The 23,365-nt window shown below is 45.1% G+C and overlaps 1 protein-coding gene and 1 long non-coding RNA gene across 5 annotated transcripts; both read left to right on the forward strand.

Annotated features, from left to right (window-relative positions):
* Positions 1-912: 912 nt before the first annotated feature.
* LOC307209134 lies at positions 913-9,321 on the forward strand. The gene is made up of 4 exons (XR_013835324.1): positions 913-1,070; positions 5,573-5,648; positions 7,004-7,120; positions 9,186-9,321. It is a non-coding gene; the product is annotated as an uncharacterized lncRNA (long non-coding RNA).
* Positions 9,322-9,817: 496 nt separating this feature from the next.
* Positions 9,818-22,042, forward strand: LOC307208604 (uncharacterized protein). 4 transcript variants are annotated; one of them, XM_079963386.1, is made up of 4 exons: positions 13,967-13,984; positions 17,348-17,425; positions 19,507-19,620; positions 20,182-22,042. In XM_079963386.1, exons 3-4 carry the CDS (start codon positions 19,587-19,589, stop codon positions 21,738-21,740), a joined length of 1,593 nt encoding a protein of 530 aa, XP_079819512.1. In that variant the 5' UTR covers positions 13,967-13,984; positions 17,348-17,425; positions 19,507-19,586; the 3' UTR covers positions 21,741-22,042. The 4 variants fall into 4 exon arrangements, with proteins under 4 accessions (XP_079819511.1, XP_079819512.1, XP_079819514.1 ...); XM_079963388.1 differs by having other exon boundaries at positions 19,507-19,616; XM_079963385.1 differs by lacking the exons at positions 13,967-13,984; positions 19,507-19,620 and adding an exon at positions 9,818-9,834.
* The last annotated feature ends 1,323 nt before the right edge of the window (positions 22,043-23,365 follow it).

Below are 23,365 nucleotides of genomic sequence, written 5' to 3' on the forward strand. Positions count from 1 at the left end.
TCTTGGGGGAACAGAGCAGCTCTGCTCCTCCCAGAATAAAATACCCTGCGGCTGTCAGCTTGTAACTGGGGGGTTGACAGAGGCACCCATTGTGGAAGTGCCAAAGGAACCCCCATGTTTAGCCACACAGCGACCCTGTGAGGCAGACTTCGCTGAGAGGCGGAGGCAACTGACTCCCGATTTCCATAGGACACAGCTTTACATGGTGTTTGGGCCACCTAGCCTCTCCAGATGTTTCAGCCATCAGCATCTGGAGGACACCCACAGGTTGCCCCACCCCCTGGCCTAGCCCACATTCGCTGGGACGGATGAGGAGTTGGGGTCCAAGACTTCTTACGGAGGGCACGAGGTTTGCAAAGGCTGGAGTGTGCTGCTGCTGCGGCAGCTGCTAACCAGATTCTCGGGTAAGAGATCTTGCTCCATGACCCGTGATCACTTAAGGGGTCACCAGTCCACGAATGCTTCTGTGTCGTAATGCATTTGTCAAAACTGATCTGTAGAAAATGTAACTTGAAAAAAGAGACATTGCACATGTTATGTATTGAAGTTCTCACCCTGGCCACCAGGAGTATTGTGTATGTAGTTTTCACTCAGGTCCACATCAGTTATTTGTTGTTGTTACAAAGTGAGAGCCAGCTGCCTATAAAAGCAGGCCGGCTGAGCTGTTTACTGTTCAGTTCTGTCCAGCTTACAAATAAAGAGCTGCTTTGGAGAAATCGCTGTGTCGTCTGCTATGTCTACCCACTATTCAACAGCACATACTTTTGCAAACCAATAAATCTGTAATAATATGTATGTTAAACATACGGTATAGTTTGGGGGGGATGTGGAACGCCCCCTGGTGTTCAAAGGGGAGAGGCTCATGAATCGTTTATTTGTTCTTGCATGATTTCCTGGAATTAGCTTTTTAAAAAAAGGGGGGTGGGAAGAATGTTATCTCTGTTCCCGTTTCCTCCCTCTTGTGCTCCAAAACCCAGCAATAGAAAAATCAACAGAGAAAGGAGAGTGAAGCCGCTGCAGGTAGCTGCTTTCTTAGCAAGCTCACCCTTATTCTGCAGTGCTTAGATAAGGTAAGAATTGAACAGCTTTGAAAACTGGAGGGTGGCTGGCAGAATCCGAGACCAGGGAGAAGAGTCGGTGCAAGAAGATTGGAAGAAATTTAAAGATTATTTACAGAAACATTGTAAAATTAATGAATGTTAGAAGGATGTTGGGATGAAGCTATGTGGTTTTAGCAGAAATGTTATAAAGGATTAAGTAAAAATAGACTGTTAACTGGTGAAAGGAGGGAAAGTAAAGTTAGATTATATAAAGATAAATTATAGGATAAAAACTGGGAAAGATGGAAAGGATTTGCTGAAATAGCTAACCGAACTAGAATACAAAAAAGGGAGGTGTGAGGAGGTCAAGGAAACAAGCAAATGAAAGATAATTTATGGGAATGTTTGTTGTGTTTTTATTTGTTTCTATTTTTCTGTGTTTTCCCCCCCTTTTGTTTGTGCTTAATTTGGTGTTTTCTCTTTTTTCTTTTTGTAACCCTTAAAACTTTAATAAATATTACTTAAAAAACAAACAAACTGGAGGGTGGAAGGGTTGGAGAGAGTCAGGCGGCTACTCTGCTGCTGCAGAAGATGAAGAGGAGACCCAGTGGTCCGTTAGCTCAGCTTCCCAGGCTTTCTGGCTTTTCCACCTGGAGATAATAATAATAATAATAATAATAATAATAATAATAATAATAATAATAATACATTTTATTTATACTCCGCCCTCCCCAGCCAAGGCCGGGCTCAGGGCAGCTAACAACCAATAATAAAAACAAGTTGAATGAATACAACTTAAAAACAAGATTAAAATACAACATTAAAACATTAAAATGCAGCCTCATCACAGGAGGAGAAAGGAAAAAAGAAAGAGGGGTAGGGAATCAAATTGACTCCAAGTCAAAGGCCAGGACTACCACTCCCATCATCCATTTCTGAGGCAGAGGAGGATTAAGAGATGGTGAAAGAGGATTCTCCCAGCGTGGCTCAGATGATTCTTCTCATTTCTAACTTTCCGAAATGAAGGTTTCGTGGCTGCCCGATCCCTTGCCTGAGAAAGCGATGGAGCTTCACACAATGTCCCATCCCCCGCATGCCTCTTTATTTGTATTTTTTTGCAATTGTTTTTATTGATTTTCATATTGTATATTTATACATTCTTACAATACAGTGGTACCTCAGGTTAAGTACTTAATTCGTTCCAGAGGTCCGTTCTTAACCTGAAACTGTTCTTAACCTGAGGTACCACTTTAGCTAATGGAGCCTCCCACTGCCGCCGCACGATTTCTGTTCTCATCCTGAAGCAAAGTTCTTAACCTGAGATAATATTTCTGGGTTAGCGGAGTCTGTAACCTGAAGTGTATGTAACCTGAAGCGTATGTAACCCGAGGTACTGCTGTATTAGTAATCTAAAACTCTCAGGATTACCACTTCCCTCTAATGCTCTTCTGGTTTTCTTGTTTCCACACTATAATATTTACACATTGATTTATATCAGCATACTGTTCATATCTATACGGCGGTGCCTCGCAAGACGAAATTAATTCGTTCTGCGAGTTTCTTCGCCTTGCGAATTTTTCGTCTTGCGAAGCACGGATTCCCTGGGTATTAACAGTTTTAAGAAAAAGGAAACAAACTCGCAAGACGTTTCCGTCTTGCGAAGCAAGCCCATAGGGAAATTCGTCTTGCGAAGCAACTCGAAAAACGAAAAACTCTTTCATCTTGCGAGTTTTTTGTCTTACGAGGCATTCGTCTTGCGAGGTACCACTGTACATTGTTCTTTCTACAACCTCATATAGATATAGAATGCTCCATCATTTATATGTTGCATGCAGTGAATGTTTTAGTCGGTTTGATTCCATTTGCGAATCACTTCCCATGTAATATCTCCACGCAATTTCTGTCTAGAGAGATGGAAATGCTTCCTTTAAAAGAAATGGGAGGGAGATTGTGGGACTCTGAACAGAAACGGCAGACACTGAGGTGCGAAATGTTGACGCAGATCTGTTTTCAGAGAGTTTCCTGCTGCTGGAGCCACCGAAAGCCGGCTCTCAAAAAGTGGTTTGCTTGCTTGTTTCAGTCTGGCTGAGCTCAGGGAGAAAATGGCCACTGCTTATGTGTTGCAAAATGGCCGCCCTCTTGCCACAACAATTTCAAAGTCTGTGTGCTGCACAGAAGCATCTTTCTGGAATATTCCAATAGTCCAGCTGTGGTCAAGAAGCTAGATCTACCCTTGTTGCTACTTACTTTTGTCTGCTTAGTATTCTTATAGAACCCCCCCCCCCCCATAAAACGCCTATCTAGCATTCCCTCCAAATTATTGAGAGTGCAGTGGTACCTTGGGATGCGAACGGGATCCGTTCTGGAGCCCCGTTCGCATCCTGAATAGAACGTAAGATGCGTTTTGCCACTTCCGCGCATGTGTGTGACGTAATTTTGAGTGTCTGTGCATGCGCGAACGGCGAAACCCAGAAGTAACGTGCTCCGTTACTTCCTTTTTTAAAAAATAATAATAATATTTTATTAAATTTTACAGAAGAGTTACAATAAAACAATAAATATCAATACACCAACAAACACCAACATTCAAGCAACAAAGACAAACAATCAAAACACAGCCAAGTAACAAAAAAAGAGAAAAGTATTACAAACCTAAAAAAAACCTTAAAAAAATTAACATAAGAAGGAAAAAAAAACTCTTTTCAAAAACATATCCTTCATAATCTTATTTTCCTGACTTCCACCTGCCCTCCTTTCTTGTATTCCACTTTAAAATTAATTTAGCAAGTTCGTTCTTATTAGTTTTATTCTTTAAAAAAATTCATTCACATATTGTATTATTCAGATTTTCGTTCAAAATCTGAATAACCTGCAGAGCGCAACCCGCACTCAACCTGAAGCACATTCAACCCAAGGTATGACTGTATAATTGTTTAGTTTATAGATGCATACCTTGACTTTCAGTTATCTCCAGAATGGATTATTACAGATCATTTATTTCATTCCATTTCTGAATTGTTTCCTGTTTAATGTCTGGGAGTGATTCAACAATAAAAGCAACTCCAAGCATACAGTGGTATCTCTGGTTATGAACTCAATTCATTCCGGAGGTCCGTTCTCAACGTGAAACTGTTCTTAACCTAAGGTACCACTTTAGCTAATGGGGCCCCCCGCTGCCGCCACGCCGCCACCACACAATTTCTGTTCTCATCCTGGGGCAAAGTAATTAACCTGAGATGCTACTTCCGGGTTAGCGGAATCTGTAACCCGAAGTGTTTGTAACCCGAGGTGTTTGTAACCTGAGGTACCACTCTAAAATAAAAAAATCCTATATGATCCAAAATAATACTGTACAAACAAGAAAGAAAAACAAAACATACCAGAAAAAGGAAAACAAAATAAAAAACAAGTCAAAAAAGCATACATCTACAAATAAAACCATATCATCATTCTAATCTAATCAATGATTGTAATTTTTGTTATGATTTTGCATTGAAAATAAAATAATTTTTTAAAAAATCCTATATAAAATAATAATTTAAAATCCAACACAGATATGAACTAGTAATCAATCAAGAGTGGAATACAAAGCAACTAAGGCATAATAATAATAATAATAATAATAATAATAATAATAATAATAATAATAGGCCCATTCTCATGTTGCCACCCTCCAGACCTCTCGTGCACGAGGCACACAAAGAAGGGCCTCAGAAGATGATCTCAGGGTCCAGGTAGATTCATATGGAAATAAATCTCCTACAAATGTATACATTGGTACCTTGGTTCTCAAACTTAATCTGTTCCAGAAGCCCGTTCCAAAACTAAAGCGTTCCAAAACCAAGGCACACTTTCCCATAGAAAGTAATGCAAAAAGGATTAATCCATTTCAGACTTTTAAAAACAACCCCTAAAACAGCAATTTAACATGAATTTTATTATCTAACGAGACCATTGATCCATAAAATGAAAGCAATAATCAATGTACTGTACTATAAAAGAAATAAGACAGTATTGTAGATGATAAAAAATAAAATCATAACAAAAATTACAAACATTGATTAGATTAGAATGATGATATGGTTTTATTTGTAGATGTATGCTTTTTTTTCTTACCGGCACTGGTGATGGTCATTGCCTTTATCCATTTCCGCAGTCACACAATCAACCAACCAATCAATCAATCAATCAATCAATCAATCAGTAGCTGAACTGGGTTCCACACAGTCACAAAAACAAATTAATCAAAAAAGCCTCAAAAACAAAAATGCAAAATAAATAGCAAAAACAAAAATGCCAAACTTAATCTGTTCCGGAAGTTGGTTTGACTTCCGAAATGTTCAAAAACCAAGGCACAGCTTCTGATTGGTGCAGGTGCCCCGCAAACAATAGCCGACAGCTGCATCAGACGTTCAGCTTCTGAAAAACGTTCAAAAACCGAACACTTACTTCCGGGTTTTCGGCGTTTGAGTATCAAGGTACCACTGTGCATGCTTCGTTTGTCATGAGCTAATCTGCAATGTTCTCTCCAGGGAGCAGCGAGGAGGTTACTAAATTTCTCAGTTGCTGACAAAATGAGTGACAAAGTGAAAATCGTGGTAGTTTTAGGTGAGTCCCTCAGAAGATGCTGCATGGACAATTCAGGCAGCTTCTGTTTTATTTTGTTATCTTCAAAACATTTCTATTTTAATGGGTTTGGATGTGTTTAATTAAAACCTGTGTGTCAGGGGAAACGGAATGGGTATTGTATTATTTATTTAAATTTGTATACTACCCTATACCAGTAGATCTCAGGGCGGTTCACAATATATTAAAAAAACACCACAAAACACGCAAGGAAAAGAACAAAGACAATCCAATAACTCCCCCCGCCCAACACATTTAAAAGGGCACCCAATGCCTAAGCAGGTGTAAGAACTAATTAAGTTATATACACTTCCTGGGTTGTGACTTAGGGTTGTAATCCTAGGGAATCCACAAATAGACTCATTTCCTTGCAAGGTGACAGACTTGAGGGGCATAAGAGTTTAGAAAGCCCAAAGCCTCATAATGGCTAGGAGGGAATAGAGGTGAAAAGACTAATCCACTTGCAGGGAATTTCCGTGGGGGTAAAAACCTTTAGCAAAAGCAAAGGATCCAATGGGAAATAAAGGAATCTCAACTAAATCATCCATGACAGATGGCCTCCCGATCTCTGCTTAAATACCACAACCTCCCAAGGGAGACCATTCTGCTGTCAAACAGCTATTACTGTCAGAAAGCTTTTCCGTATGGCTAGCTGGAATCTCCTTTCTTGTAACTCGAAGCTATGAGTTCCAGTCCTACCACCCCAGAGAAAACCCCCAAGGTGTGGGGAAGCCTGCTTTTAGTAAAAGGTAAAGGGACCCCTAACCTTTAAGTATTAAGTCCAGTTGCGGACAACTGGGGTTGCAGCGCTCATTTCGCTTTACTGGCCAAGGGAGCCAGCGTTTGCAGACAGCATGACTGAGCCACTTCTGGTGAACCAGAGCAGCGCACGGAAACGCCGTTTACCTTCCCGCTGGAATAGTACCTATTTATCTACTTGCACTTTGACGTGCTTTTGAACTGCTAGGTTGGCAGGAGCAGGGACCGAGCAACGGGAGCTCACCCCGTCACGGGGATTCGAACTGCCGACCTTCTGATTGGCAAGCCCTAGGCTCTGTGGTTTAGACCACAGCACCACCCACATCCCTTCTGCTTTTAGTGCTTGGTTTCTAAACCGTTTAGGGCTTTGTATGCGAGGAGAAACACCTAGCAGTATCCCTGTCTCTGAAAGTACCGTCTGCTTTTTGAGACCACAGAAACCTACTGGATGCCATCAGCTTCGGGGGGAGCTATTTCGCATGCCCCTCAGTCGCCACACCTTCAGCTTGTTAATGGGCCTGATGGGTCAGGGGTATATTTAGTTGCAGTGCTGAGTGACCTGTCCTTTCTCTTTGCAGGTGCTGCAGTAAAGTTCCTCGGCGTCGCAGTACCGGTAGCTGTTGTTCCGTATGTGTGTGCTGCTGCTGTGGCGATCACTATTGCCTGTGTCGCTGGAAGGGTCATCAATAAACCCAGTAAGCACCCGTGTTTTCATCAGCCCAGTCTATCACAAAGATCCTGTCAGTGGGTTTTTTTAGGGATGGGACAGGCCTGGCAAAATTGACTTCTGCGTACATTTTCATCCTGCCTCTCGACACCGAAGTTAACAGTGACACTTTTAGGCCTGAGCCCCGGACTATGCAACCCTAGATGCAAGGGGAAACTGACAACACAGTGGTTGGTGCATGTGTGTCGTGCCGGGGAAAAGACTTGGTCTCGTTTACACATGCCAGAGCTGACACTGGGTGAGAAGGACAGGGCTTCACCTTCTTCTCCCGGTATGCCCCACGGAGGACCTTAAGGTCCATAAATAGCAACACCTTAGTGATCCCGGGCCCTAAGGAAGTTAGATTAGCTTCAACCAGAGGCAGGGCCTTCTCAACACTGGCTCCGGCCTGGTGGAACGCTCTGCCTCATGAGACCAGGGCCCTGCAGGATCTGATTTCTTTCCGCAGGGCCTGTAAGACAGAGTTGTTCCACCTGGCCTTTGGCTTGGAGCCAATTTGATTCCCTCCCCCTCTTTCTTTTTTCCTTTCTCCTCCTGTGATGAGGCTGCATTTTAATATTTTAATGTTTCAATATTTTAATGTTGTATTTTAATCTTGTTTTTAAGTTGTATTCATTCAACTTGTTTTTATTATTGCTTGTTAGCCGCCCTAAGCCCGGCCTTGGCTGGGGAGGGACGGGTAATAATATTATTATTATTACGGTAATTATTATTATTATTATTATTATTATTATTATTATTATTATTATTATTCTAAAACACCACCCAGCTTTGCTTCCTAGGTTATCAAAGTTAGGCTGTTGCTGCAGGTGAGAAAAGACTCGGCTGAAAGCCCCAGCTATCAGTGCAAATTAAAACCAGCCAAAATTTGGTATACTTTATGTAAGCTAGGGACGCAGGTGGCGCTGTGGGTTAAAGCCTCAGCACCTAGGACTTGCCGATCGAAAGGTCGGCGGTTCGAATCCCTGCGGCGGGGTGCGCTCCCGCTGCTCGGTCCCAGCGCCTGCCAACCTAGCAGTTCGAAAGCACCTCCGGGTGCAAGTAGATAAATAGGGACCGCTTACCAGCGGGAAGGTAAACGGCGTTTCCGTGTGCGGCTCTGGCTCTGGCTCTGGCCAGAGCAGCGATGTCACGCTGGCCACGTGACCCGGAAGTGTCTCCAGACAGCGCTGGCCCCTGGCCTCTTAAGTGAGATGGGCGCACAACCCCAGAGTCTGTCAAGACTGGCCCCTACGGGCAGGGGTACCTTTACCTTTACCTTTATGTAAGCTAGAGGGCAAGAGACCCTGGTGACAGGTGAACACCAGTTCCTGAAAAACCACAGGAGGGGAGAATGCTCTTGTGCTCAGTTTCTACTCGCTGGTTTCCCAGAAGAGGCACCTGGTTGGCCACTTGGAGAAAAGGAACCTGGACTTGATGGGCCATTGTCCTGACCCAGCAAGCTCCTGTGATTTTATGTCACCACAACATCCCTTTTTTTCTTTAACTGTCCAGGGGTCTTTTACCTTTTAGAGGGACGTGGGATCAGAAGGTCAGTGGTTCGAATCCCCGCGACAGGGTGAGCTCTCGTTGCTCTGTCCCTGCTCCTGCCAACCTAGCAGTTCGAAAGCATGCCAGTGCAAGTAGATAAATAGGTACCACTGTGGTGGGAAGGTAAACGACATTTTTGTGCACTCTGGTTTCCATCACAGTGTTCTGCTGTGCCAGAAGTGGTTTAGTCCTGCTGGCCACGTGACCCGGAAAGCTTTCTGTGGGCAAAAGCCGTCTCCCTTGGCCTGAAAATGATGATGAGCGCCACAACCCCATAGTCTCCTTTGACTGGACTTAACCATCCAGGGGTCCTTTACCTTCTACCTTTACTACCCAGGAAAACAATAGCAAGGACTCCATTTCCCCAGTCCCCTCCTTTATTCTGAGAAAAAGTTTGTTCCCATGGATTTGTGGGTCCTGAAGAAGTTCCGTGGGGACTTCCTCTCCTAAAACCAGCTTCCTCTTCTAAAACCAGGACTTGATCTCTCCTTGTTTCTTTGCAGATAATGCATGAGCATGAAAGAACGAAGCTGAACCCGAGCGAGTTGCTCCTCGTCACGTTGCGCTCTTTCCTGCTGCCAGGTTGCCCTGGGTGTGTCTTTGCGCAAGGAAACTAAGCACAAATAAATCATTCACTTGAATGTATTCCGTGTGACTTACTTATTTTGCTTATACAACCAATCAGCCGCAATCCAGTGACACACTTGGGCAATACCAGGCTCGGGATTTAATGATCTGAACAGCCCCTATCTCTGTTTTCCGATGACAATATGTGATTCATTTCAAAATGTGTCACACCAGCCTTCTTGCATTGGGGGGGCCTTCCTGGCTGACCTTAGTCCCACAACCGAAGAGCCCATTTATATGACTGCTTTGATTATAGCGCCATAAATAAACTGCATATAAACCACACTTAAAGTTTGGTTTCCTCTCTGCAGGTGACATTAGAGAGGCAAGGAAGGAGTCCAGTTAAGGCTGAAGACGTTTGTCTCCCACAGACAGAAGAGTTATGTATGCTCAGCGCAAAAAAATGGGAGACTTCAGCTAGGGTTCAGTAAAAGCAAAGCTGCTGAATCTGTTCATTTATTTGGTCTTTTGCTGCAACGGGGTTCCTACTTCCAGCTGTCAAAGGATGAGAGACTCTCAAACACGGTAGCATCTTTAAGGAGGCACAATTTTGTGGTTCAGCTCAGGTGCCAAAATGCCTCGGGCCAGCCCTGATTCCTTTGCATGGATTTTATTCACTGTCAACATTCAGCAGCCTTGCCGCTTCTTTGCAAAAGAGGCTTTTGATGGTGCAGCAGTGTCCTCTGCTGTCCAAAAGGGAAAGGGCAACTTCTTCGCTCTCACCTGATTTCCCAGAAAAGGCAGAGAGCGTTATCCTCGGAAAGGAAATCCCCGAAAAGGCCGGCCAGCTGCCTCCTGAACCAGCAGCCAATAACTTTGTTTAATTGCTGGCAGCATTGCAGGGCCTGCTTCCAGCCACAAGGGACTCCCCAAATAACTAGCCAGTTTTACAGAAAATAAATTCTTACAACATTTGGAGTAGTTAAACCACTTTCTAAAAAAAAATAATAATAATAGCTGCAGCACAGGGCTGTCTGAGCTCCAACCCAAACACAGGGTCGTGGTGGCTGTTTTTAAAGCTGCAGCATAAGATCAGATTGGTGCTGAGTGGGGAGAGCTCAAAGGCAGATGTGACACGAAAGCAAACTCAGGTAAGAAGCTTCATCTCAAGCCAGCTCGTAAAATAATAAGGAAGGGGGAGAAAGAGACATCTGATGAGGCCAGGAGACGAAAGTCCAGCACTTCTTCTTCTTCTTCTTCTTCTTCTTCTTCTTCTTCTTCTTCCCCACCCATCTGGCTAGGTTTCCCCAGCCACTCTGGGCAGCTTCCAGCACATATAAAAACATCATAAAATGTCAAACATTAAAAGCTTCCCGATAAAGGGCTGCCTTCATATGTCTTCTAAAAGTTCTCTTCTGAAGCTCTGGGAAGATTTTCAGCTACAATTCGGAGCCACAGTGTTGAAGGTCTCCCAGAAGGCATCTCTTCCAGCCCCCTGCTCGATGCAGGATATACAAAGCACGCTGGTTCTCTCCCGCTCCGGCGGGTACCCAAGGCTTCAAGCTATAAGAAATAAGATTACGACTAAACATCAGAAAAAACTTTCTGACAGTAAGAGCTCTTCGAACAGTCTCCCTCGGGAGGTGGCAGACTCTCCTTCCTAGGAGATTTTTAAGCAGAGGTTGGGTGGCCATCTCTCACGGATGCTTCAGTTGAGATTCCTGCAATGCAGGGGGCTGGACTAGATGACCCCTGCAGGTCCCTTTCCAATTTGACGGTGTTGTAAACAAAATCTGCCCTTTCTCCCTTATGGGGTATCCAAGAGCCCGTATAGAGTCCTTACGTGGGTTCTCCATCGGTCGGAGAAAACAACAGAGGCCAACCAGAGAAGACTGAGAAGCAAAGCAGCTAGTAAGCCTGATCTTTATTAAAGCTGTTGCAACAGGTTGCTCCTCTCACAAGCAGGAGGGCCCAGAACCTAAGTGTGCCTGCCCTTATATAGACATTTTAAATTGCCCGCCCTGGAGTCCAAGAGCACCCCCAGAAACATCATACCTACATCACAGAAGGGGTGTAGCCCAAGACCACCCCCCAGATACATTATACCTAAACCAGAGAAAAGGCGGTCTACAAAAGAAATCAGAGTGCCTTGATTATCTCCTGTCTGGCAGGTTACCTGTTAATGGTCACTTGACTGGATTACCTGGGGAGCCTGGCCAGTCTTTTGTAATGATAAATACTTAGTTCCTGAGCCAGGTTATAGGCTCACCCTATTCATACACAGACATACCCTTAAGACAGGATTTGTGAACGAAAAGACAATGGGGAGGCTTTTCTATTTTCCTTCGACCTTGCAGAGAAATATTTGAGGTCAATTTGGGAGGGACAAAATGGTTTCAGAACTTTTTCTGTGGGGTTTCAGACATGTGGTTTATATATACAGTTATGAACATTTATATATATATATATATGACCTTAAAATTCTTATGACGACGGTTCTACAATTCTACAGCTCTCTGGTCTGTGCTTTAAGACCTCCAAGGAGGGGAAGTCCAATGTCCCTATAAATCACTGGACTCCATCCCCTCAAGACAACATCAAACATTAAAAAAAACACTTCCCCATAAAGGCCTGCTTTCAGATGTCTTCCAATTATTTATCTCCTTGGCTTGTGGGTGGTATAACTCCATACCCTCCAACATTTCTCCAATGAAAATAGGGACATCCTAAGGAAAGAAATCAGAAACCTGAAAATCTGGGGCTGTCCCTGGAAAACAGGGACACTTGGAGGGTCTGCTCTGCGTGTGTGTGTGAGAGAGAAAGAGACACACATAGAAAGAATAATTGAAGCAGCTGTGATTTCTTTGGGGGGGGGGTCTTGAAGGCAGCTCTTGCCAACTCAGTCCTCCAAAGAAGCTAGGAACTGAGCTGCGGTTCCTAGAGAGGCAGGAAGTTTTCCCCATGTGTGGGAGTGAGGGTGGAATTGCAAGACAATGGTCCCTTCGCCTCCCTTCGCATCCCAGGGAAAGGTAAGACAGGCCAGGTGAGATTCAGCAGGATGGACAGAGGGAGGGAGGGAGGGAGGGAAGGAAGGAAGGAAGGAAGGAAGGAGGGAGGGAGGGAGGGAAAGAAGGAAGGAGGGAGGGAGGGAGGGAGGAAGGAAGGAAGGAAGGAAGGAAGGAAGGAGGGAGGGAGGGAGGGAAGGGAGGGAGGGAGGGAGGGAGGAAGGGAGGAAGGGAGGAAGGGAAAGAAGGAAGGAGGGAGGGAGGGAAGGAAGGAAGGAAGGGAGGGAGGGAGGGAGGGAGGGAGGAAGGAAGGAAGGAAGGAAGGAAGGAAGGAAGGACAGAGGGAGGGAGGGAGGGTGTGTGTGTTTGTGCAGAAAAAGACAAGACCCCCCCCCCGAAAAAATTAATAAATTGGAAGGACTGGGCGACACTGGAGGGATGGGTTGGGAGGGGCAGGTGGGAACGGGGAGAATTTTCCCTTTTGGGAGAGAAATGGAAAGTCTAACTCCTCTCTTAGACTCGCAGGTGGCGGGGGGGGGGGGTCGTGATCTGTGCAATAAAGGGGATCCAAATATCTGCCAGGTTTCCATTGCACGATCTCCTTTGAAGCAACAGCCCCGCCTTCCCGCCCATCCCATCATTCATTCATAGAATCATAGAATCCTAGAGTTGGAAGAGACCACAAGGGCCATCGAGTCCAAGCCCCTGCCAAGCAGGAAACACCATCAGAGCACTCCTGACATATGGTTGTCAAGCCTCTGCTTAAAGACCTCCAAAGAAGGAGACTCCACCACACTCCTTGGCAGCAAATTCCACTGTCAAACAGCTCTTACTGTCAGGAAGTTCCTCCTAATGTTTAGGTGGAATCTTCTTTCTTGTAGTTTGGAACCATTGCTCCGTGTCCGCTTCTCTGGAGCAGCAGAAAACAATTCGCATGGGGAATGTGTGGGTTGGGAGAAAGAGGGTGCCTGGGAATCAGCCCTGCTTGCGAGGTGGGGGGAGAGAAGGAGGTGAAAAAGACGCTCTCCCCCCCAAAAAAGACCCCGAGCTCCTCCAGCTGCAGAGGGGGTTTGCCCTCCAAGCCCCAAATCCCGCTTTGCATTGCATTGTCTTCCTGCCCTCCCTTCGCATTCAGATCTCTCTCCACTAACCCCCGGGGCAGAAGAGATGGCATTGGTGGGAGGACTGCAGAATCATGCCATTGTAGAGTTGGAAGGGACTCCCGAAGGGCATCTAGTCCAACCCCGCTGCGATGCAAGAATCCCTGCTGGAAACTTGATGAAATACTTGCTTTCCCTCTGCCAGGGATAGGCTGGCTCAGACCCACTACGAAAGAGAGTTCGGATCTGAAGGAAAAACCGAGGACATAATAGGTTGAAATGTATAATATTGAATAAGATTTGAAAGAGGGTAAGGAATTGCTGAATTTGATTGTGTAAAGGGGAACACAGAAAAGGGAGATGTGAGGAAGTCAGGAAAGAGGGTTGTAAAGATAATAAGCAAAAAACTAGATTTTCTTTGTTTTTTGTTTTTTTCTTACTTTCTTTTTCTTATGTTTTTTATTGTGCTTTTTGGTCTTGTTGGATTGTGCTGTTTTTTATTGTCTTTTTCTTTTTTGTTTGATTGTGATACTTGTTTTATTATATAAAATCTTAATAAATATCTTTAAAAAAAGAAAGAAAGAAAGAGAGTTCGGATCTGGTGCGCTTTGCACCTAGAATCATAGAATGGTAACAACAACAACAAATTTTATTTATACCCCGACCTTCCCGGTTCTATGGTGCTGGAGGAGACTCTTGAGAGTCCCATGGACTGCAAGAAGATCAAACCTCTCCATTCTGAAGGAAATCAGCCCTGAGTGCTCACTGGAAGGACAGATCCTGAAGCTGAGGTTCCAAGACTTTGGCCACCTCATGAGAAGAGAAGACTCCCTGGAGAAGACCCTGATGTTGGGAAAGATGGAGGGCACAAGGAGAAGGGGGCGACAGAGGACGAGATGGTTGGATAGTGTTTTTGAGGTTACCAGCATGAGTCTGACCAAGCTGCGGGGGGCAGTGGAGGACAGGAGTGCCTGGCGTTCTCTGGTCCATGGGGTCACGAAGAGTCGGACACGACTAAACGACTAAACAACAACAACAACTTCCCGGTTCAGTGCCTGGCGTGCTCTGGTCCATGGGGTCGCGAAGAGTTGGACATGACTAAATGACTAAACAACAACAAGTGTGTTCAGGGGTCTCTCTTCCTTTGGTAGTTGGAAGTAATAATAATAATAATAATAATAATAATAATAATAAATTTTTATATATACCCCACCCTTCCCGGTTCAGAAAACCAGGCTCAGGGCAGCTAACAACAAATTTAAAACACTTAATTGATGCAACAACAAAAAAACCAGTATAAAATACAGTATAAAATGTGAATAACAATAAATTCAGAATTCAAAAATCAATTTAGGGGCTAAATTAGTCCTATTTGGACCAGCGAAGAGATCAGGGGAGAATTAGCTGTGGGATCCCAGAGCGGGTAATCTTCATAAAAAGAGGAGGGGGAGGGAAGGAAGGGGAATAAAAGATGAGGCTAAGTTCAAATTGAAAGCCAGGCGGAATAGCTCTGTCTTACAGTCCCTGCGGAAGGAGGTTAAATCCTGCAGGGCCCTGGTCTCATGGGACAGAGCATTCCACCAGGTCGCAGCCATCACTGAGAAGGCCCTGGCCCTGGTGGAGGATAATCTGACTTCCTTAGGGCCCGGGACCTCTAAACTATGATTATTCATGGACCTTAAGGTCCTCTGCGGGGCAGACCAGGTAGAGTTGGTAGGCAATCCCAGGGGTCATCTAGTCCAACCCCCTACAATGCAGGAATCTCAGCTGAAGCATCTGTGACAAATGAGCTGGGCTAGCTCAGTCGGTAGTGCATGGGACTCTTAATCTCAGGTGTTACCGGAAAAATCCGAGGGCTCCCTTGGACAAAAAGTAAAAGACACCAACCAGAGTAAATTAGAGCAAATCAGCAGCCTGTAGGCCTGGTCTTTATTGAACTGTTGCAACAGGGTACTCCTCTCACTTGCAGGTGAGAGAAAAGACACAGAAAAATGGTGTGCAAGACCTTATAAAAACGTTTGAAATTCCCCTCCTCTAGGTCAAGCTCACCCCCAGAAACATCATGCATACATTACAGAAAGGAGGGGTTGAGGGATGAGTTGCAATGGTAACCTGAGTGTCCTGTCACCTGGCTGGTTCCCTTCTCTCCCCCTCCCCATGAGTCACTTCCAGGAGACAAAGGGGAGTTTGCAGTTTCCTGCCCCCTGAGGGAAGATCTGATCAGTGTCCTTTGTTTCAGTCCATGCTGAATCCACTCCCATACGCAAGTTCTTTGTGATCTTGATTGTCTTCTGTCTAGGACCATCAGGGTTGGCATAGCAACTGGGCAGGGCTCCTGTGGATGTGCTGGTATGCTCAAGGGATTATGGCTGCCCTGTATCAAACCTTCCCCATTTTGTAGTCCTTCCTTCATGGAGTAAAATAAAAATGGAACAGTGCAAATCCGATGTATGGTTGATCTTATGAATTTATAACAGAAGTGTGGCGTATGTAGTGTGTGAGTGTGAGTGTGTGTGTGTGTGTGAAGTTTGTACAAACAGAATGATTGGGGTGGGGGGGGGTTCCTGCTACACAGGGTTGTGGGTTTGAGCCCTACATTGGGTGAAATATTCCTGCCTTGCAGGGGGTTGGACTAGATGACCCTCGGGGTCCCTTTCAATTCTACTATTCTATGAACCTCTGCTTAAAAACCTCCAAGGAAAGAGAGTCCACCAGTTCCTGAGGGAGACCCTTCCACTGCCAAACAGCTCTTACTGTCAGAAATTTCTTCCTGATGTTGAGTCGGAATCTCCTTCCGTGTAACTTAAATCCATTGGTAATCGTGTAACTTAAATCCTGCCCTCCAGAGCAGGAGTAAACCTGCTTAGCTTTTATGCCTGTGGCTTGCATTTCGTTGCAGCTGGGAGTGCTCCATTGCCTTCACCAAACTGGTGCTCTCCAGATTGTGGCTGGACTACAACTCCCATCAGCCCCAGCCATCATCACAAATGGTGAAAGGTGTTACAGATAGGTAGCCGTGTTGGTCTGCCATAGTCAAAACAAAATAAAAAAATTCCTTCCAGTAGCACCTTAAAGACCAACTAAGTTAGTTCTAGGTATGAGCTTTCGTGTGCATGCACACTTCTTCAGATACACTGAAACAGAAGTCACCAGACCCTTCTATATAGTGAGAAGGTGGGGAGGGGTATTACTCAGAAGGGTGGTGGGAATGGGTGATTGGCAGATAGCTGTGATGAGCCTGTTGACGACTCTTAACGACTGCAATAGGTCTTACAGGAAAAAGCAAGGGGTGAGAAGGTGAAAAATGGCTTTGTCATGTATAATGAGATAAGAATCCAATGTCTTTGTTCAGACCAGGTCTCTCCATGGTTTTAAGTTTGGTAATAAGTTGCAATTCAGCAGCTTCTCTTTCCAGTCTATTTCTGAAATTCCTTTGTAATAGAACAGCTACTTTGAGATCTTGTATAGAATGTCCTGGGAGATTGAAATGTTCTCCTACTGGTTTCTCTGTCTTGTGATTCCTGATGTCAGATTTATGTCCGTTTATCCTTTGGCGTAAGGTTTGGCCTGTTTGTCCAATATAGAGAGCTGAAGGACACTGTTGGCATTTGATGGCATACACAATGTTAGACGATGAGCAATTAAATAGTCCCGAGATGGTATGTGTGATGTTGTTGGGGCCAGTAATGGTGTTGTCCGGGTGTATGTGGCAGCAAAGTTGGCATCTGGGTTTATTGCAGGCTCTGGTGCCAGTGTCCATGTTAAGTCTGGTTGTAGTATTATTGTGGGTTAGGAGTTGTTTAAGATTGGGTGGCTGTCTGTAGGCAATGAAAGGTCTTCCTCCCAGAGCTTGAGAAAGAGAACTGTCATTGTCCAGGAGAGGTTGTAGATCTCTGATGATGCGTTGTACTGTTTTAACTTGGGAGCTGTAGTCCAGCCACACCTGGCAGGGAAACTGGCATAGGATTCATGCTTCCTCTGTCTCCCCCACAGACACTGCGATGCCATCGGAGGCCCCACCTAGATTGTCTCTTCTTTGGGCTGGAACGCAAAATCCAACAGACGCCTCAGGTAAGGGAAGGGACTCGTGGGGGGAGATGGAGGAGGCAGCTGGGGGCCTTCCTTCTGGGTCACGATGTCTTTGTATGCAGGGAGGGGTTCAGGAACTGACAGAATATTCCTCTTTCTGTTCACATTTGGCGCTGCAAGATGTTAACGCTTCCCCTTTCCCATCTGCAGAATCAGCCTTGTCCGTTTCATATATATTTTAAAACACGTTTCAGGTTTATACATTTCACTGATTTTACAATCATTTTGACATTTCAAAGCTTGGCTTCCTCCCCCCTCTTTCTGCGGTTCCTTAAATTTATTTTTAATATCTTCTGCATGTCCAAATTAACTTAATTTGCTCATTTATTCATCTTCTTTAAATATATATTCTTATGAAACTGAAGGTTATTACAGTAATCCTGCCAATGTTCTTATCTGTTTACAATTTATTTGTAAAATGTTTCAATTCTTTTATAAAAAGTTTGTTAAACAAAAACAGTTAAAAATGAAACAAGCCTCTCTTGCCTCACCCCATGAACAGTGCTGCCGGCAGTGGTTCTACTGCCCCCCCCCATCTGATTTGGGGGGGGGGCACTGAGGTGGGAGGAGGGGGAAAGCAGTGTTGCACTGAGAAGACTGGAAATGTTTGTTGAATATATGGGGGGGGGGAATTGTGCACCCTTGAAAACGTTGGCAGCATTAAGATAAATTCAACAGTGTAAATAAGCTTTGATGGATGTAATAATGGAATACTGTATGGTTTAGTTTACCTAAAATATGCAGGGATTTTTGATATGCAAAATGAACCATGGAAAGAAAAGAAAGAAAGTCATGGATATTTTTAGGTTGTTTAAATGAGTATTCTAAATTGTAAAACAAAATTTAATAAAAATTATAAAAAGGTAAAGGTACCCTTGCCCGTACGGGCCAGTCGTGACCGACTCTAGGGTTGTGCGCTCATCTCACTCAAGAGGCCGGGAGCTGGCGCCGTCCGAAGACACTTCCGGGTCACGTGACGAAGCTGCACTGGTGAGCCAGCACCAGTGCCGCACACGGAAACGCCGTTTACCTTCCCGCTATAAAGCGGTACCTATTTATCTACTTGCACTTAGGGGTGCTTTCGAACTGCTAGGTGGGCAGGAGCTGGGACCGAACGGCGGGAGCTCACCCCGTCGCAGGGATTCGAACCGCCGACCATATGATCAGCAAGTCCTAGGCACTGAGGTTTTACCCACAGCACCACCCGCGTCCCAATAAAAATTATGTACATATATAAAAAGAAAGCACTTTTGCAGTAACAAGGGACGCAGGTGGCACTGTGGTCTAAACCACAGAGCCTAGGGCTTGCCGATCAGAAGGTAGGCGGTTCGAATCCCCGCAACGGAGTGAGCTCCCGTTGCTCTGTCCTAGCTTCTGCCCGTCTAGCAGTTTGAAAGCATGTCAAAGTGCAAGTAGATAAATAGGTACCGCTCCTGCGGGAAGGTAAACAGCATTTCCGTGCGCTGCTCTGGTTCGCCAGAAGCGGCTTAGTCATGCTGGCCACATGACCCGGAAGCTGTCTGTGGACAAACGCCGGCTCCCTCGGCCAATAAAGCGAGATGAGCACGCAACCCCAGAGTCGTCTGCGACTGGACCTAACGGTCAGGGGGGTACCTTTACCTTTACCTTTACCTTTGCAGTAACAGGACTCACAACACTGGCTCTTGCCAGCACAACTATTTAGTTGAATCTGGTTGTAAGAATCCCATTGCTGCATTTTTAATAAGCCTCCACACTATTGGTAAAAATACAATACAATACAATACAATACAATACAATACAATACAATACAATACAATACAATACTCTCTCAGCAGCTTTGTGAGTTTCCCCCTGCTTGGCTTATGTGTCTGTCTAGCTTATTCATTGGCCACTGTTCAAATAATAATAATAATAATAATATTATAATAATTTATTATTTATACCCCACCCATCTGGCTGGGTTTCCCCAGCCACCCTGGGCGGCTTCCAACAAAGTATTAAAATACAGTGTTCAAAGAGGGAGCAGTGGTACACATGGGGGAAACTACCTTCAAATGAAGAATCCTCCTTTCTTTCAGCAGAGAAGAAGGTGACTGCGTATTTCGCCAAGGGGGAGTAAAATCTCCCGGATCCAGGCCACAGAGCTTTGTACAAGGAAGCCATGATGGAGAGTTGTGGGGATCTGGACTCTGTGGGTAAAGATCTCTTTGGCTGATTGAGGTTGGAGAGGGGGAACTCCTGTTGTGAGTATTTGCCACCACAATGGAGGGGTCCCAGCATGGAACATAGTCAGTGCATCTGGCTGTTAACCAGAAGGTTGGTGGTTCGAGCCCTGGGAGGGATGGCTATGAACAGTATTAATGCATCACAGGGGTTGGGCTAGATGACCCTTGGGATCCCTTCCATGATTCTATAAAATATTTTTACCAATAAATAAACTGGTTTTATTTTTTTGTTATTATTATTTTGCTTTTGAATAGTGCACCTGGTAAGCACCAGGGCTTGGGCATTGTAGTGAACTTTGGAATAAAGCTTTTGGAAATAATCATGCAAAATGTTGCAGTCAGCAATCTTTAGAGCTGAGAGGAATACAGCTGAGAGCCTGTTGTAATCTAGATTTCAGTAGCATGCACAGAGAAGAATGGGGAGAATTTTGGAGCTGCTGTCATTAGAGAAATGGCTAATTTGACTCAGTCCCCTGATGAGATTTCTGCCTTGAACTCCTAACATGAAGGTGTTTTTTTTCCTGCACGCAGGCCTCAGACAGAAGGACAATGAAAATTCTGCAGAGCCATCTGAGATGTCATCAGAAACGGCCAAGCATTCAGTGAGGAAGGAGCTTGGCATTCAAAGGGGATGGAAAAAGCACATGGGAAACCAACCAAAGGCAGGGAGGAAGAGATTCTCAGCTTCTCAGGGTGCCAGTGTCCACAAACTCCTAATCCCACAGGAAGATCAGAAAGGAAACAGAAAAGAAAAATGCCCAGCGTGTGGGAAAACATTCAAAGATAAATCAAACCTGAACAGGCATTGTAGAACCCACACAGGGGAGAAACCATATGAGTGCCTGGAATGTGGAAAGAGCTTTGGTCACAGTCATCATCTTACCGTTCATCAGAGAACTCACACTGGGGAGAAACCCTATAAATGCACACAGTGCGGAAAAGCCTTCAGCGATAGCGGAAGCCTTACTACCCATGAAAGAATTCATACAGGGGAGAAACCATTCAAGTGTACGGACTGTGGAAAGAGCTTCAGCAACAGCGGAAGTCTTCATACACATAGAAGGACTCACACGGGCGAAAAACCATATAAGTGCCTGGAATGTGGAAAGAACTTCATCCACAGCGGAAGCCTTCATGCGCATCAGAGAATCCACACAAGGGAGAAAATGTACGCATGTGTGGACTGTGGGAAGTGTTTTGCTTCCGGCAGCCACTTTAACACACATCCCAAAACCCACACAGAGGAGAAACCTTATAAATGTATGGCGTGTAGAAAGAGGTTCATCAGTAGCGGAAGCCTTAATTCTCTGCAGAGAATTCACCCAGGGGAGAAACCATACGAGTGTGTTGTGTGTGGGAAAAGCTTCAGTGATGGCAAAAATCTGACTGCGCATGAAATAACTCACACAGGGGGGAAGCCATATAAGTGCCTGGAGTGCGGGAAAAGCTTCCGCCAAAGCTATAATCTTACGTCACATCAGAAAACTCACACCGGTGCGAAACCTTACAAATGCATGGCGTGTGGGAAAAGCTTCAGCCGTAGTGGGAGCCTTCTTTCCCATCAGAGAACCCACACAGGAGAGAAGCCCTATAAGTGCATGGAGTGTGGAAAGAGCTTCATTGAGAGCCAGCAGCTTACTTTACATCAAAGAACTCACACGGGAGAGAAGCCCTATAAATGCGTGGAGTGCGGGAAAACTTTCAGCACGAGCGGAAGCCTTAACAGACACCAAACGACTCACACAGGGGAGAAGCCCTTTCAATGTACTGAGTGTAGGAAGAATTTCAGCCAGAGGACACACCTTACGAAACATGAAAGAACGCACACAGGCGAGAAGCCCTACAAATGTGCGGAGTGCGGGAAAAGTTTCAGCACGGGCGGAAGCCTTCACAGACATCAGACGACCCACACAGGGGAGAAACCTTTCGAATGCGCGGAATGCGGGAAAAGCTTCAGTCGTCGAGGGAATCTCAATACACATCAGAGAACCCACACAGGGGCAAAGCGACGTAAACATGTGGAATGTGAGAAAAGCTTCGGTGCAGGTGGCAGCCATACCTCGTCACAGTGGATCAGTGAAGATGGTTAGCTGTTTCTGGTATAAATGTCTGTATTAATGTGCATTTGTTAGTTTCAAGAATGAGGGTAGCCGTGAGGGGCAAGACTTTTCTGGCACCTGAAAGACTGAATCCAATTTATTAAGGTGTAAGCTTTTATGGCCTAAAGTTCACATCATCAGCTACATGGTTTTATCTCGGTCAGGAGGCACTCCCCAATTTGTGCACCCCCCTCAATTTTTGTGGGGGTTCCATTCCAGGTCACTGTGCATGTCAACAGTGCACAGGTAAGCCCACCACACCCCATTGCACCCATTTCCAGGACCAAAAATGGTATTCATAGAATCAAAGAGTTGGAAGAGACCACAAGGGCCATCGAGTCCAACCCCCTGCCAAGCAGGAAACACCATCAGAGCACTCCTGACATATGGTTGTCAAGCCTCTGCTTAAAGACCTCCAAAGAAGGAGACTCCACCACACTCCTGGGCAGCAAATTCCACTGTCAAACAGCTCTTACTGTCAGGAAGTTCTTCCTAATGTTTAGGTGGAATCTTCTTTCTTGTAGTTTGGAACCATTGCTCCATGTCCGCTTCTCTGGAGCAGCAGAAAACAACCTTTCTCCCTCCTCTATGTGACATCATTTTATATATTTGAACATGGCTATCATATCACCCCTTAACCTCCTCTTCTCCAGGCTAAACATGCCCAGCTCCCTTAGCCGTTCTTCATAAGGCATCGTTTCCAGGCCTTTGACCATTTTGGTTGCCCTCCTCTGGACACGTTCCAGTTTGTCAGTGTCCTTCTTGAACTGTGGTGCCCAGAACTGGACACAGTACTCCAGGTGAGGTCTGACCAGAGCAGAATACAGTGGCACTATTACTTCCCTTGATCTAGATGCAATACTCCTATTGATGCAGCCCAGAATTGCATTGGCTTTTTTAGCTGCTGCGTCACACTGTTGGCTCATGTCAAGTTTGTGGTCAACCAAGACTCCTAGATCCTTTTCACATGTACTGCTCTCAAGCCAGGTGTCACCCATCTTGTATTTGTGCCTCTCATTTTTTTTGCCCAAGTGCAATACTTTACATTTCTCCCTATTAAAATTCATCTTGTTTGTTTTGGCCCAGTTCTCTAATCTGTCAAGGTCGTTTTGAAGTGTGATCCTGTCCTCTGGGGTGTTAGCCACCCCTCCCAGTTTGGTGTCATCTGCAAATTTGATCAGAATGCCCTTGAGTCCATCATCCAAGTCGTTGATAAAGGTGTTGAATAAGACCGGGCCCAAGACAGAACCCTGTGGCACCCCACTAGTCACTCTTCTCCAGGATGAAGAGGAACCATTGATGAGCACCCTTTGTGTTCGGTCAGTCAGCCAGTTACAAATCCACTGAGTGGTAGCATAGTCAAGACTGCATTTTACCAGCTTCTTTACAAGAATATCATGGGGCACCTTGTCAAATGCCTTGCTGAAATCAAGGTAGGCTACATCCACTGCGTTCCCTTCATCTACCAGGCTTGTAATTCTGTCAAAAAACGAGAGGTTAGTCTGACATGACTTATTTTTCAGAAATTCATGCTGACTATTGGTGATCACAGCATTCCTTTCTAGGTGCTCACAGACTGTTTGTTTAATGATCTGCTCCAGAATCTTCCCTGGTAT

The sequence above is a fragment of the Podarcis cretensis genome, assembly GCF_951804945.1.
Source record: "Podarcis cretensis genome assembly, chromosome: 2".
Lineage (NCBI taxonomy): Eukaryota > Metazoa > Chordata > Lepidosauria > Squamata > Lacertidae > Podarcis > Podarcis cretensis.